We start from the raw sequence: 15,114 nt of genomic DNA, 5'->3' as shown, positions 1-15,114 counted from the left end.
AAAAGTGCTTCTATGGGGCTCATCTGCTTTAGTTGGCTGGTTTGCTTTTCTAGACGGCTTCAGTAATGTAATGTCAATAGCAGCTATACGGCACGGCACGTTTGTCCTTGAATCATGCCAATGTCCTACCAATGTAGCTTGTGAATACACCAGAGAAACCTCGCTTCAGCACTTAATTAGACACAGAGAAACACTAAAAGAGCAATTGCTGTTGAAAAACCCTTAATCCTTTGTTTGTCCGGAGGATCCCTTCATCTACAGATCCAAGGAGATACTGTCTCTGTTGTCTAGCTGTCAATACAGTGCTTTAATATCAGATGGCATCATGCCCACATATCGCCCACAGTTCATTCACTCACCATCTGATGGCAAGCGTAGACTAAAATCCTCATTGCAAGTCTTGCCATATGCAACTTCCACTTGCACTACATCCGCCGAGGAAATAATTCGAGCTGATCGATACTTATTTCTCTTGGACTGGCAACATTTTATTGGTTAGTGTTTTTTCAACACCATGTTTATTAGTTAGGTATAATTTCACAGCGCTATTTTTTAAAGCCACACAAAAGCAAAGATTTACATGTCCAAAATGACATATACTAGTGATTTTTCCGCCATTTAAGGAAAGGTCTGGCTCTGGCGCTGTGGGACTCGTTGTACAGTAACCGCAGATTGATGCTGAGGTGAAAGACCTTGAAAAATTGTTGTGAGGTGGAAGAAGCATATTATTTAGGGCTCTGTCCCTTTAATTTCATAGCCCATTTCATCCACCTGATACTCGAGCTGCAACCATGAAATAAGTGATTTGAGTTACAGCGTCCGCCGGCACTGTTTAGAGACAGAACCTTCCTCCACAAACACCCCCATCCAGCAGATTTTAGCTGGACCACAGCCAAACCCCCCATATGGTTGAATGATGTATTCTGTGCTCAGACAGAGAAGCCTGGCTTGGTCTTCTGTCTTCACATCTCTCTGCCAAGCAGTGTTTTGTGATGAGTGATTTTTTATCTAAATTTTCTCACTCCTTGTAATAGCATGCTGACATTTGCCTTGGACTTTTCTTCAGAAAGCATCGAAAACCTCATTTCTCTGTTTCAAGGTGTGGGATGTTTGCGTTGGCTACACTGTTTCCAATACTGTAGTTTTTATTGTGCCGTTGTGTCATTATACCACAACCAATCAAGCAGGTTGTTTTTCGTCCCGTTTGGCATCCGTAAGCAAAAACACCATATGCTGGTGATGGTGGACCCAGCAGGTCCACTGCTGTAGCCACAGCACACTGCACGTCACAGTGGCTGCCTTTGATTCCACGTCAGAATCTGTAAGCATTATGACAAAGTCGCTTTAGGGACGTCATCCCACTAGGCGGCCATATTTGCGACACCTCCAGGCAGTTATTTCAGTCAGAGACTTATTCCTATATACTTAAATGAGGGAATATAGATATATCCAAAATCTCTGGTAAAAGTAACAATAACATTTTTGATAAATAAAGCATTTTTGACAAACATTTCAACCGTACCATAAATGTTGTTTCATAAGCTCAAATTAAAGTTTGTATAGAGTATTGCAGAGATGACGTATTTTTGTATGCAAAACCCGGAAGCGGGTTAGCATTATAGCTGTTCCATAGCCCCAAAGTCAATGGGTTTTTTTGAATGGCTTTTTGGTTACATGTCTAAAATAAGGTTTGTGTTTAACAAAACCTCTAAATATTTTCACGTTTTATTCTATGACATAAAACACACCAGTTATAACCAGCTAAAAACTGGTTATTGCTAAAAACGATGGTAGTGGATGATGTCCCAGAACTGAAAATTGGTAACATTCTTCCAAATATCTTTCTCTGTGTTCATTGGAACAAAGTAAATGATGACAGAGTTTTCATTTTTGGATGAACTATCGCTTTAAGCTTTGAACTTTACACCAGAAAAAGTACTAGAACTGCAACATCTTGTTATAATCTTTGCTAGAATACAAGAACGTTATCCACCCTACTGCTGAGCTTTAACTAGTCAAAAAGTGGAAGCGTTACATCTGCCTCTCCACTCGGCCGAAAAGCGTAAGTGTCTTCGGCACGGATATCATTGGCGTGACACCCTACTTCGCATTTTGTGATACAAGTGAAGCGCTTTTCATTTCATAATTATATGTTTGCCTCAGCAGCCATCACGTTGAACCCTGAACGCTGTAACAGATGGCCCTGGGCTCTCAGTTTATTGCTTGCTGTTTTCCACACACTTATTGGACTGCACAGGGCACATCACTTGTAAAATAATATTGATTTTGCCGTTGTGTTTTTCCATTCCATGTGAAACCCATATCTTGCATTTTATAGAATAGTTAGCGGACTCGAATAGCTTTTTAATGGGGAAGCAAATTGGAAAGCACTATGTTTGGTTATTTTTGGACATCCATTTAGTGTAACAGCGTGACCCTACAGGCTTGTACCTCTTTCAACATCCATCCTAATGAGAGGTGATGATGAGAGAGCATGCAGCCCTCTCCGCTGGTAAACATCTCATCTCTGCCATACAGACTGAGATCTCTCCCATCATCCTGAATACTGGCTGGTGTAATGCTCAGTTAAATGAAACATGAGAGATTCGCCGCAAGGTTAATGCTACAATGTGGTTTTTCCGTAACAGATTGGAATTAAATGAGGTATTCTGTTGGTACCTTAAATATAGCATTGTGTCCATACCAGACATATGACGCTTGAAATAAAAAAAACATTTGTTATATCGAAACCATTGTAGCTTGTCACATATCAGTGTCACGGCTGGTGCGAACAAAAACTGTCAATAACATAAAAAAGATAACATTTTTAAGTTGCGTATTGTCTGGTGTGGAGAAGACATGGTGTAAGAGCTAGATTCTTTGAGAATAAGTCTGCAGTGCTTACTACGTGCTTTTTTCTTTGGTGTATTCCATTCTATTTTCAGTTTTTCCACAATGTCTTCAAGTAGCGTAGGAGGCAAAGGTCTTGACAGTTCTATTCTTCAGTTTATGGCTCAGATTAAATCGGTCTCAAGGCAGCAATCGTCAGAAGTGTAGCTGTTAGATTTACTACCACAGTTCATTTTCAACTATCTCTTATTTGCTGTTTCTCAGTTGTTGGTGTTATTACAGATACATTTTCTTTCAATGTTCTTTAAAATTTTATGAGTTTGTGGCCTGTGTGACATACTCTCATGCGATTAGGGCTGAAACGATTCCTCGAGTTACTCGAGTAATTCGAATATAAGAAAAATCATCGAGGCAATTTTTGTTGCCTCGAAGCTTTGTTTAATCCATTTAACTACAGTACACACGGAGCGCTGCATTTCCCCACGGAACGTTAATACTGACGCACAGTCCGCTAAACTCTATTCATGTTACAGGGCTCTCAAGACTCACGCATTCACCGCGAGACACACGCATTTTAGTCTGTTCACACGCTCACACCTATTTCTCATGATGATAAATAACTGATAGCTTATTGAAATTGGGCTTTTGCCTGCCTGTGCCCCACAGAACCGTGACCATCTGAAGGAAGAATGTTAGCTGTTGTCTTTAAAGCCTTGAGTGAGGAAACAGACCACCAGTCTTACTGATATGATAGTTCACCCAAAAATAAAACGTCTGTCATCATTTATTCACCCTCTTGTCATGTTAAACCTGTTTGCTTTCTTTTTTTCTGCCAAACACAAAAGAAGATATTTTGAAGAATGTTTAAAACTGAGAAATGACGGTACGCATCGACTTGCATTGGTTTTGTGTCCATATAATAGAAGTTCTTGTGTGTTGAGGGTGAGTAAATACTGACGGAATTTTCTTACATTTTTACATTTTTGTGCTGGGTCCCTCAAATTGTTTTGATTGTTTCATATGTTTTATTTATGTGTTTATTTTTGTTATTGTGTTCAGTCTACCGTTTTGATTAATTCTGTTCCGCTTTTATCTATCTAGCTCTTGTGAACAGAACCTCTTATTTTTGAAGCCTCATCTCTGGTGTTTATATCCAGCTTGGATTATCTTTCGTGGCAGATGGCTTGTTACGTTGCATTCAACTTTGCAACCAGGTCAACCTTGCGTACATTCTACAATATTTTAAACTCCAAAGATGCTGCATATTAAACAATTAAAGGTTAAACCTACTGCGATAAAAACTGCTCTAAAATGTACTTTACTACAGGTGCTGGAATTGTGCGCGCGCATGTGACGTGTAAGCAGTGGCTAATGGGTAATGAGATGTGCGAGTGGCCAAGTCCTACTTATTTGTCCATTGCATTGTGAGACTCCTCATTAGCCCTGAACCTCTCACCGACCCAAGCATCTCTCGCGTGTCGACGCGGCACTGCCCAGAACTGCTCCCCATTAAGATCAACCACTACGGTTTGACCTAAGGCCGCTAATGAGAATCAATAACATCATTTGGATCCACACCTGGCTCAGTGGGAACTGAACGAGGTGGCGTGTGTTTTCCCCAGAGGAGGCTGGTGGAGGGTCAGGGATGGAAGCACATCTTGTGCCCCACAGGGACAAGTATAATCTCCTTATCAACGCCTCCAGAACTTAGCGATGCTATCGAACGGCCAGGGGGACCGAGGGCACGGAGCCGGCTGGTGTCTCACGGCTCTTTTAAAGGGTTCATTTATTGGGCTGTGAGGGAGTTGAGTCACTTAAAGAGACAGTGATTTGGCCGCGAGCGACCGTGAGGGAGTGCTGCTATAGTTTTACCTGTCTGAAAGACAAGTCATTAGTCTCCCATCTGGAAAAAAGAGCATCCGTGGAGACATAGACACTGCTCATCATGATGCGTTTAAGGACACACTAAAAAGCCGAGCTTCATCTTAGCCGGAGAAGCTCTTTGTGTTGCCGTGTTTCATAGGAAGGGCATTTTGAGTGGACAGGCTTTTCATCAAAATGTGAGAGAACACTCAACTATCAGCAGATACAGAACGGACGCTAAATAAAATAGAAGAATCTTGACCCTGGGGCATGTTTTGAAGTGTTTTTTGCTCAGTTGGTCAGACTGATTAAAACCAGCTCTTAGAAACGGCAGACGTCTGAAATATTTTGCTGCATTGCGCACATATGGCAATGGTAATGATACTACGTTTAAGCAAAGTGCATCTTTATGTCAGGTTTACACTTTGTTTTTACGTCGAAAATGAGTCATAGTTTAAACAAATATCTTTGTCTTGTTTTTTCCTAAAAAAAATCAAAACATTCCTAAAACAAGATTAAATGACTTGTGTTTTTCGAGAATGCAAAGTATGTGTTGCGACTGCCAGCTTTTTCTCATTTGTTTTTGCATGTTTATGCTGAAATCAAATGAAAAAAATCTGCCGGTGCCACAAATCATAATACATTTGTATTCAGTACCTTTTAATATATGCATTAGGTTTTCAGAAAACAAGCCTTAATAACTTTTGCTTAGCAGGTCATTTATCTTCTTTTATTGTGCATTTACTTTTTTCTTGGAAACCAAGATTTAGATAAAGAATGTAATTTTTTTGCTGTTTTATTTCAGACTAACCAAACTGGCTGAGTTATATGTGACCCAGTCTGTGAAAATTTACTACAAGGCAAAACAGCTATTTACTGTGATTTACAGTTTTATACATAAACATCAACAATGTATGTAACTGGGATATCTTTAAAGGCCCAGTGTGTATTTTTTTGGAGGATCTATTGACAGAAATGCAATATAAAATACATAACTATGTCTTCAGAGGTGTATAAAGACCTAACGTAATGAAGCGTTATGTTTTTATTACCTTAGAATGAGCTATTTCTATCACCGCGGGTCCCCTTGCATGGAAGACACCATGTTGTTTCTACAGTAGCTCTAAATGGACAAACTGCTCTACAGAGCGCGTTTCATAAATACGATATTTCCTTCGGCAAAGAAGCGGAAACATGACAACATCGTAGTCCTGTGTCAGCCACCGTAGTGCTTTAAAAGGGAGGGGTGGAGTGAGCCATTGGTTTCAATTTGCAACCTCACCGCTAGATGCCACTATTTTTCTTACACAGGACCTTTAATATTGACTGAGTATGACCATGTCAAAGATTGAAATCAGTAAAATGATTGGTTTAGTGCATATTATTTCATAATTAGATTCTGAGACTTAGCCTGCTTTTCACATGCAGGGTCACATATAATCAGTTTAAGCCAGATTCACATTAGACCTCTAGTATGAAATCAACCCGTCCGAATAGTTGTCCCGATTAGCCCCATCACCTGCTTGCATTGTTTAACTATGGTCGATCAGATAACTTGTCTCCTGCTCTGAGCTCAAAGAATACAGCGTAAAATCAAAGCGGAGATGAATGACTTGGCCTCTCGTGGTGGAAAAGAATTCATCAGTGACGGGCTGGCTTTGAAGATATCTCAGAACATGGATTGAATGCCATGCTTGCTCGTGTGTGTGTGTCAATAGGAAGCACTCCGAGCACTTGATTTGGCACGGTCTGGGTCTAAAAATGATGGAGCTCTGTGAAGTGCAGGACGTTATTAACACAGCACACTGAAGCACATTATCAAGATGCCTTCTACAGGGGCTCAGGGAAAAACAATCACTTACCATCTGCCTACCGCATATCCCATCAATCATGTCACATTTGTTCCAGGGTGAACAATTGACTTTTTCATTTTCTTCCTGCTTGTTTTTACTCTTTCTTGCTGCTTTGTTTTTTTCTAGATTAAGTTTGAGCAGGGTTCTGTTATATGTTAAGTGTATGCTGGAGGTTGGTGTTGTTTAAAGAGTACATATTACGAGATCATGTAAATTACATTTCATGTGTGTAATGTTGCCGTGTGTGAATGTAAGCAGTCTGCCAAGTTGTAAAGCTGAAGGTGAATGAATAACAAAGTTATTGCCTTGGAAAAAAGGGAGTCGACTCTGAATCACGCAAACGAGTCGTGCCCTAGTCCGATTCGCGAACCGCCACGGGTTTACGTCACTACATATAGTCCCTGCCTACGTTTTGCTTGGACTGCCTGCGAAGACTTCTCTCTTCTCCCCCAAACACTGTAGCTCGTGAGCCTCGTTCGCGGTAGACCAATCATAGCAGACTAGACCATCTGGCCAATCAGATCAGAGTAGGCTGGCGGAAAGGAGGGGATTAGATGGATGAATTGCCGAACGAATCATTTGAGAGCCAGTCAAGAAGTAAGGTAAGAATGAGTGCCTATTATAACAAAATAATAGTGTTTTGACACCTTGTATGTACGTAAACTTGTTTTAGGACACTACTTTTTTTATCAGATCTGGCCAGTATTTCAGACCCAGATCACCCTGAACACAAATGATGATATTTCGAAGAATGTTAGCAATTTTTAGTTCTGGAACGTCATTGACCACCATAATAGAAAAAAAATAATATATTTTTTTGTTCTGTTGAACACAAAATGAGATATTTTGAAGATTTAGGAAAGCAAACAGTTCTGGGGCACATATGACTACCATTTTAATTTTCACTACTATGGTATCCCAGAACTGAAAGTTGCTGACATTCTTCCAAATGTCTTCATTTGTGTTCAAAACAACAAAGACATTTATACAGGTTTGGAACAACTTGAGGGTGAGTAAATGATGACAGAATTTAAATTTTGGGGTGAACTATCCCTTAAAATTTGCATATAAATACGAAGCACACACATATATAAGTAAAATACTCTATTTGTACTACATTAAGCCCCACTTATCACTTCTTATCATTTTGATTTTTGCATACAAAATATGTTATAAATTTGGTATGCCATTTTGATTCTCTTCTTGCATTTCCTCGGTTGCCTGATTGCTGTGTTTGAAACAGAGCTGTTCTCATCTGTGTCAGCACACTGAAGGTCATTGATCCATTGAATGGTTTATTATTAGTCTGGGAGGGATTGTGAAACAGAGCTGTTTATATTCTGTGATAACATTTGCTTTAACATATTGCAGGCTTTAGCTGAAAGATTATGTGTGCTGGAGGAGAGTGATGTGGGAAGAGGCTTGAGAAAGAATTAGAGGATGCAGATTTGCTTTGCACCAGGTTTCAACGCTGTGGATCCAGCGTTACTCCAGACAGATCCCCTGTTCTGTGCCTGACTGGCTTTGGTTTTGAGAGAATAGACAGCTTGTGAAATAAGTGGAGTACATCTGTAGATGCATATAAACAGTCATTTTAGTCTGAAGTGTGCATACGAATGGCACTGTTGAGAAATGGGAAGCACTTGTTCTCCCTCTGCCTGTGGGGAAAAGTTTGTTGAATTAAAGGAACCGTTCACCCCAAAATACAATTTTTGTCTTCATTAACTCACCCTCGAGTTGTTCCAAATCTGTATAAATGTCTTTGTTCTGATGAACACAGAGAAAGATATTTGGAAAATACTTGGTCACCATTGACTGCCATAGTAGGACAAATGACAATGGTAGTCAAAACTGCTCCGGAACTGTTTGCATTCCTACATTCTTCAAAATACCTTCTTGTGTGTTCAACAGAACAAAGACATTTCTAAAGCAATTTTTCCTACTATGGTAGTCAATGGTGGCCAAGAACTGTTAAGTAAATGAGAAACTGCTTAATTCAAGCTTGAAATAAACATTGTTATGGTACATTTGTGTGGATGCTAAAAGAAAACATTATAGGTATCCTTAGTGTGAATGGGCCTTACGTCGATAGGGTTTAGTTTCATCACAGCATGTGTCATTATTTGCTTCTTTCTTGTCAGTTACAGGTTGTTTAGGGCAGTGGTTGTCAAATTGGGGGGGCATAACACATAATTTGTGTTTCATAGCATTTTATTTTTACATTTTCAAAAGTACACTTACACTCTTAAAAAAAAGTTGCTTCACAACATCTGAAGAATCTTTCTGTTTCACACTGTTCTTTAAATGATAAAAAATGGTTCTTCTATGCCATCCTTATGTAGGACCTTTTGTAGCACCTTTTTTAAGAGTGTATATAATCACAGTCCTATTTTAATTCAAATAACATGCAATGCACATGGGTATTTGTCAATGACTGGCATTCCAATTCTTTGGAAATCTGCAGAGTTTTCCGCGGAATTCCGTGTGGGCCTGCTGATAAGCCATCTAATTGAAGCAGCCTCCTGCCTCGCAAGATAAAACGAGTGACGTGCAATCTGCGCAATGATTGCTTTTGAGCATGTTCATTCAGTCACAACTTTTCTTTCTTTTTGATTTGCATATTTATGGAGATTTCGGAAAATTTCGTCGTCTGTTTGAGCGTCTGTTCGAGGCCCTCTTCGCACAACAAATCCGCACCCCCGTAGGAACGTAGGTGGAGGGTAGGAGCGCAGCTTTGGTGTTTATGAAGCTCTTGTTGTGCCTTTATCGCTTAACCTCTGCTTCTCACTCACACACAGACATTATTGCAGTTAATTATCGCGCACCTATTTGTCTTTGCTTTTCAGAAAACGACTCCCGGGAAAACTTGAACCCTTGACGGCGTGATTCGAAATAGCGTCCCGCCGGACGCTCTGGTTGTTAGCGCCTTCTGTGTTCCATCGGGACCATCTTCAATGGGGGGTGGGGATTGTAATATTGTGATTAGGACAGATGAACCGGGCTGTTCTTTGATTATGAAGCCTCTATAAGAGTGTATTTTTTTGTTCGGCGGGCTTAGAAATGGGTAATTTCTTATTGATTCACTTGGCGTGTAACAAGCATTAGTGTGCTCCCCTCCCTTCAGCTACGGTGACTCCTCTCGCTGGACCTTATGTTTGCTTTAACATGATGCTTAAGCGATCGTCAAGCCATTTTGACACCGTCATGCGTAAATCTGCGCAAACGAAGGTGCACTAAAGGGTTACTTACTCCGGCAATGCACTGTTTTTAAAGGCTTGATCCACACAGATTTCACACTAGTTATAGCATGTACCGCAGTCATGGCAACAACCGTGGAGAAGCACTCACCGTTGGCATGGTTACAGGTCACAATTCTTCCGTGGCAAGAAATCACAGACAAAGGGATATTTCTGCACTGATGAAAAACACACACACACAGGAAAAACACACTTTCTCTTCATCCTCCTCCTGCTGGCTCTTTGTTTTTGACATACATTATTTCTTTTGGAAATGGAGCCGTGTCTTAATGTTAGCTATTCAAAACCACCTTCAGCAATGGAAAGACTTCGTCATGGTTTAAGATTTGGTCAGCACAGAACAATTTAAACAATCTCTCGGTTATTTCTGGAGGTTTTTGGGGGGTGTTTTGTTTGTTTACTCAAAGTTAATATTGTTAAAACATGGTTTAATAAGAAAAATGCCCCCAAACAAAAATGGTCATAATTTATTCACCCATATGCAATAAAATCTACATATGACTCTTGTGTGTAACACAGAAGAAGATATTTTGAGAAATGTTTGTGTTTTGTGTCCATACAATGGATGTCAATGGGGCCAATGTTGGTTGGTTACCATCATTTTTTTAACAATATCTTCTTTTGTGTTCTGTAGAAGAAAAAATATCATACAGGTTTGGAATGACATGAGGGTGAATAAATGATGAAAGTCATTTTTGGGGGAACGGTCCCTTTATATCTATTCCTGTAGTTTCTTTATTTGTAGTAAAACCATAGTAACAAATTTACTATGGTCTCACTGCAGTAACAAGTAAAAAAATGTAAGGAAAACATAGTAAATCAAATTAAGTAGTCAACCCACAGAAACATGGATCGTCATTTAATAAAAACATTATTTATTTAACTTAACTAATGTTTATTTTCCTAACACTGTGTCTATACCGGACGCGGCGTGGCGACGCATGGCTTGTTTGTCGCACCGCGCCATGTCCGGTGTGGACAAAATTTACAATTATAATGGGTTCTAATGCACGTTCTATTGTCTCTTGTCGCATCGCGCAGCATCCGGTGTTGACACGGTGTGAGGGCATGTACATTTTTACTTATATATAGATTATTTATATCGATTTTATTTATATATTATTTTATATTATTTATTGATTGTTTTATATTACTTACAGTATATTATTTATTTATATATTATTATTTTTTTACTTATAACAATATATGGTTATATATGGTTTATCGGTGCATTGCATGTGTAGCTTGGTTTAGGAGCGGAGCTAGTCAGTTTGCTCTGTGTTTATGCAGTCTGACTGACTTCACTGTTCAGTAATTTCTTTTTTTTATGGCTGCTTGTGTTTGACTGAGCAGAGTTACCCGAGCACTTTCACATTTGAGTGACCTGCGCACTGCCTGTCTCATACGCTTCAGGGTGCGTTGGTGAAAGGGCAACACTGCCACATTGTTTTACTGTCGTCTTCTATAAGAAATCATCTGTGTGGATCCAGTTCACATGGACCTGTGTCTTTCTGACAGCATCTGAATGAAGTTTCATGTCATGATCAAATACACTGCCAATACTCTGTGTTCAGAATTCCCCCCGACTAAGCTTAGAGACAGTTCAGCAATTAATCATAAAAGTACAATTTCTGGGTTTATCATGTGCCCGTGAGGACGCTGTAACGCGTGACCCAGCTCAATCTGTTCAAAGCATAAACCTTACAGCTAGAAAGGTTGTTGATTATAGCAATATGGTGTGTCGAGATGTTGCTAACTGGAGTATGTAGGGGGTAATATTTCCAGCCATACATCTTTAGGCAACACATTCATCTTATGTGATTCAAAAGGAACAGCTCTCGAGTGAGACAGCAATTCTTCTGTGTTGCGTCGGGCTCTCTAAAAAATTGATGGCGAGCCTGTGCGCGAATCAGATTTGATAGCCTACAGTTAAGATGCCATTCCTCTGTTTTACTTTTCATTTCGCAAGGATGTGTCTGTCCTTTCTGTTAGGCCTGCCTGATTTCTGGAGGGAGGACAGATTGGCAGGAAAGGCCAGAATGATTGAGCGTAGCCATGGCTACTTGTATGACTGCGTCGCCATGGTGATTCAACCTTATGACTCGATGCACATGCAAGATTCAGGATTCTCTTCATGCCAGATATCCTCAAATAATTGTTTTTCCACAGAGTATTTACCTCAAGGGTAGTCTATTTTATTTGTTTGTTTTAGTGTGAAATTAATGCTTTATGGGAAGTATAAGAAACATCAGCCTTGATGTTTAGTACACAGATGTATGTAGTAGATGTATAGTAGGTTGACCTTGATACCAAAATAGATCCGTGATGTCTAATGAGATTAAGAATATAATCTTTCTAAGAGTACGATCTGAATTTTGTTGAGATAAATTCAGCAACTAATCCCCTTTTAAAGCGGACTTAATCGTATAGAGAAACATTTCGGGAGCGTTCTGACTTATTATGTTTATCTTATTTTATTGGTTCAAACTTGCATTTAATCCATACATTAAATACTGTCAATCTAAACAAAAACTGTAAACAATTGTTTCAATTTTTACATGGTCAGCAGTAGCGCTGCACGGTACTAGAAAAGTACCACGATATCCTTCTGTTAAAACGATGCCAATTTCTCATTTATTCGGTACCGGTACTTTAATGACGCGCGCGTTTCAGTGAAAACGCATCCTGAAATGCATCCATTTGTGGCAGCCGTATGTGTGCCCGCATGTGCTCTCAGCGCTCTCTTCAGTCAGTGGACACGTACAACTTTCTTTCCTCGTATTTGCGCTGGCCAACATTACCAGCATTGATAACGCTTTACAACTAGTTCCATTTCTAAAAATGAGTTGGCTAACATGAAGTAATAATGGGTACTCAGCACGTATTCATCATAATGGTTCATTACAACGGATATAATAAATATTTAATTATGTTATACATATTTCAATCAATTTAAAATATTAACAGTTGTATTTGTTAACATTTATCAATGGACTAATATGAATAAACAACTAGATTTGTATTAAGTTACATAAACAAATTAATAAATGCTATAAAAGAGATTTATTGTTAGTTCATGTCAGAATGCATTATGTAATGTTTTTTAATGAATTGTAATGTATTGAAGTGAATGAATTTAACATGCTTTAAGGTCTTAGCTAGTATTTATGTAGATTCGTTTAAATTTAAACAGTTTATTTTCTCGTTTCACCTTAGCAGACAGCAAACACTGAGACAGGTTCACGTTTAGGACTGTATCATAGATGGATACCTGACACTCATATGTAGGTCTGTGTGGTGACATGTTATTTTTAAAATAAGGGGGAAGACATGCTCAAAAAGCAAGGCAGGAACACAGTGTAAGTTGTAAGAGTAAAAAATAAAATAACAGAATTTTAAGTTATTTGTTTCATCATTTTTTATTTAATTACTTCCTGTATGTTCTTTTTTCATGGTATCGATTTAGTATTGGTATCAAAATACTTTTCTTAGGTATTGTATCGAAGTAAAAAATGTGGTATCGTGACAACACTAGTCAGCAGTAGCGCTGCATGATATTGAATAAAAATGTGATTTGCGAGAACTTGTGCACATAAAAAAGATTTAAACCATATTAAAATGTATTTAAATACTGAAATGTATAATCAGATACATGTTTTACATTGTTTTTGATTGATGATCAACTTTTACAATATTTTGGAGTATTCAAATTGAGGGTGCCACAGTATAGCGGCATGCACAATAGCCGCGATATTAAAGCCACGATACCGTGTTAATTCTACACCCATGATGATATCGTAAACAATTAAACACCCGTTGCCTTAAGAGCCACAGTGGTTACAGAGTTTCGCTACACTCACATTTTTTTTGTGATTTGTTGGGCAAAAAAGAAAACACAAAATAAACAATATTAAAGATTAATTTGACTGATAGCGTCATTTGTTCATTTTTATTAAAAAAAACCAGCGCAACAGATACCGTGATAATACTGGCAACGAGTTTTTGGTCACAACAACCGTGAAGTGAAACCCCCCCAGATATTGTTATTATTTAGCTATTGCAAACATTGCGATATGCACCTTTGCTATATTTCACTGTTAGGAATTAAATGTATTCAATTAAATGTTTGTTTTTGATGACTAGAAATAAGTACAGATTTTCGTCTGCACCCTTTGAAATCATTGTTCGTTTGATCTGCTATTTTTGCTTTTTTAACCAATTATACAAATTCAGTGGCCGATCAAAGCCGACGTCAGCAGACCTCAGTGTTCTGCCACAGGATGAATCACAAAGCCTGCGGCACATGTGCGGTCTCTCAGTCACAGCCGCCTGAAATGAGTTTTGGTTGAGTGCCATCGAATTGGCACCTACTCTTTTATCAAGACAGTCCAAACTCCCCTGCGAGTAAAGAGAAAGATAGACTGCCGCGCTCTCTTCACATATCCTCCCGCTATTAAAATTACAGTTCCAGTCAGCTTTAGTGCTTTGTACATTGAGTTTACTGACAAAGAGCCATATGTTCCTTATAAAGTGACAAGAAATCATTAAGAGAATGTGCCAGAATAACATAATGCTATCATTATGTCATTATTTGTGTTTTTTGTTTTTGTTTTGTTTTTATTTGTCATTCTGGCAACATTGTCAGTCAACATCTCAAAAAATGCTGGTAAGTCGTTTCTTCAGTAAACGTCCTGAGCTTGTTTGCATTCATTCCCTTTTGGTTGAATAATATTTCTTAGGTTTTATTTTACATTATATTATGCATATACTTTCTTATTGTTTTGATTGGTCATTTTCATTCCAGTAAAACTGGGTGCAGGTGTTAAGGGGTTAATCCTGGTGTGAACCCTCTGTAAAAAAAGGGGTTCGAATCCGTCGTGCTTGACAAGCGAGGGCTAATATACTGTACCCCTTCTACCCCATCACTCACACTTTCACACGGCTTGTTTCTCGTCTTTTTCGTGCATGTCCGCAAAAGCTCTTCGCTTCATTTTGTTATCATTACTTTGCCACAGAAGGGCACAGTTTGAAGTTTTCCAATTTCTTTTTGATTGATTTTTCATTGTTTAGTGCACTTTCAGCTGTATGGCGAATGATCCGTGTGTACCGCTGGAGACGGCGCAGGAACACATGGCGTTCGCACATTGTGCTTCGCTCATATCAATACATCATTGTCATGGTTTACTCTCGTGTGCCTTGTCGCGTTTCATAAGAGACCTTAATGACCTTCATTTGATTTGGTTTGTGCCACCTGATTCTCGTCTCATTCGATTGTATTCGATCGTCATGTC

The 15,114-nt window shown here is 39.0% G+C and overlaps 1 protein-coding gene across 2 annotated transcripts in view; it reads left to right on the top strand.

The window, feature by feature from the left end:
* tnksa (tankyrase, TRF1-interacting ankyrin-related ADP-ribose polymerase a) overlaps positions 1 to 15,114 on the top strand; it is a 90,442-nt gene that overhangs the window by 43,821 nt on the left and 31,507 nt on the right. The window contains exon 6 of one of the 2 annotated variants that reach the window (XM_057359501.1): positions 14,469 to 14,489. The exons of the other annotated variant lie outside the window; for it this stretch is intronic. Within the exon in view, the coding sequence (XP_057215484.1) occupies positions 14,469 to 14,489 (21 nt within the window). The remainder of the gene's footprint in view (positions 1 to 14,468; positions 14,490 to 15,114) is intronic. 2 annotated transcript variants of the gene reach the window in all.

Source organism: Triplophysa rosa, linkage group LG19 (assembly GCF_024868665.1).
Source record: "Triplophysa rosa linkage group LG19, Trosa_1v2, whole genome shotgun sequence".
In the NCBI taxonomy this organism is placed as follows: domain Eukaryota; kingdom Metazoa; phylum Chordata; class Actinopteri; order Cypriniformes; family Nemacheilidae; genus Triplophysa; species Triplophysa rosa.
The sequence above is the reverse complement of the archived record's forward strand: the minus strand, read 5'-3'. Positions and strand labels throughout refer to the sequence as shown.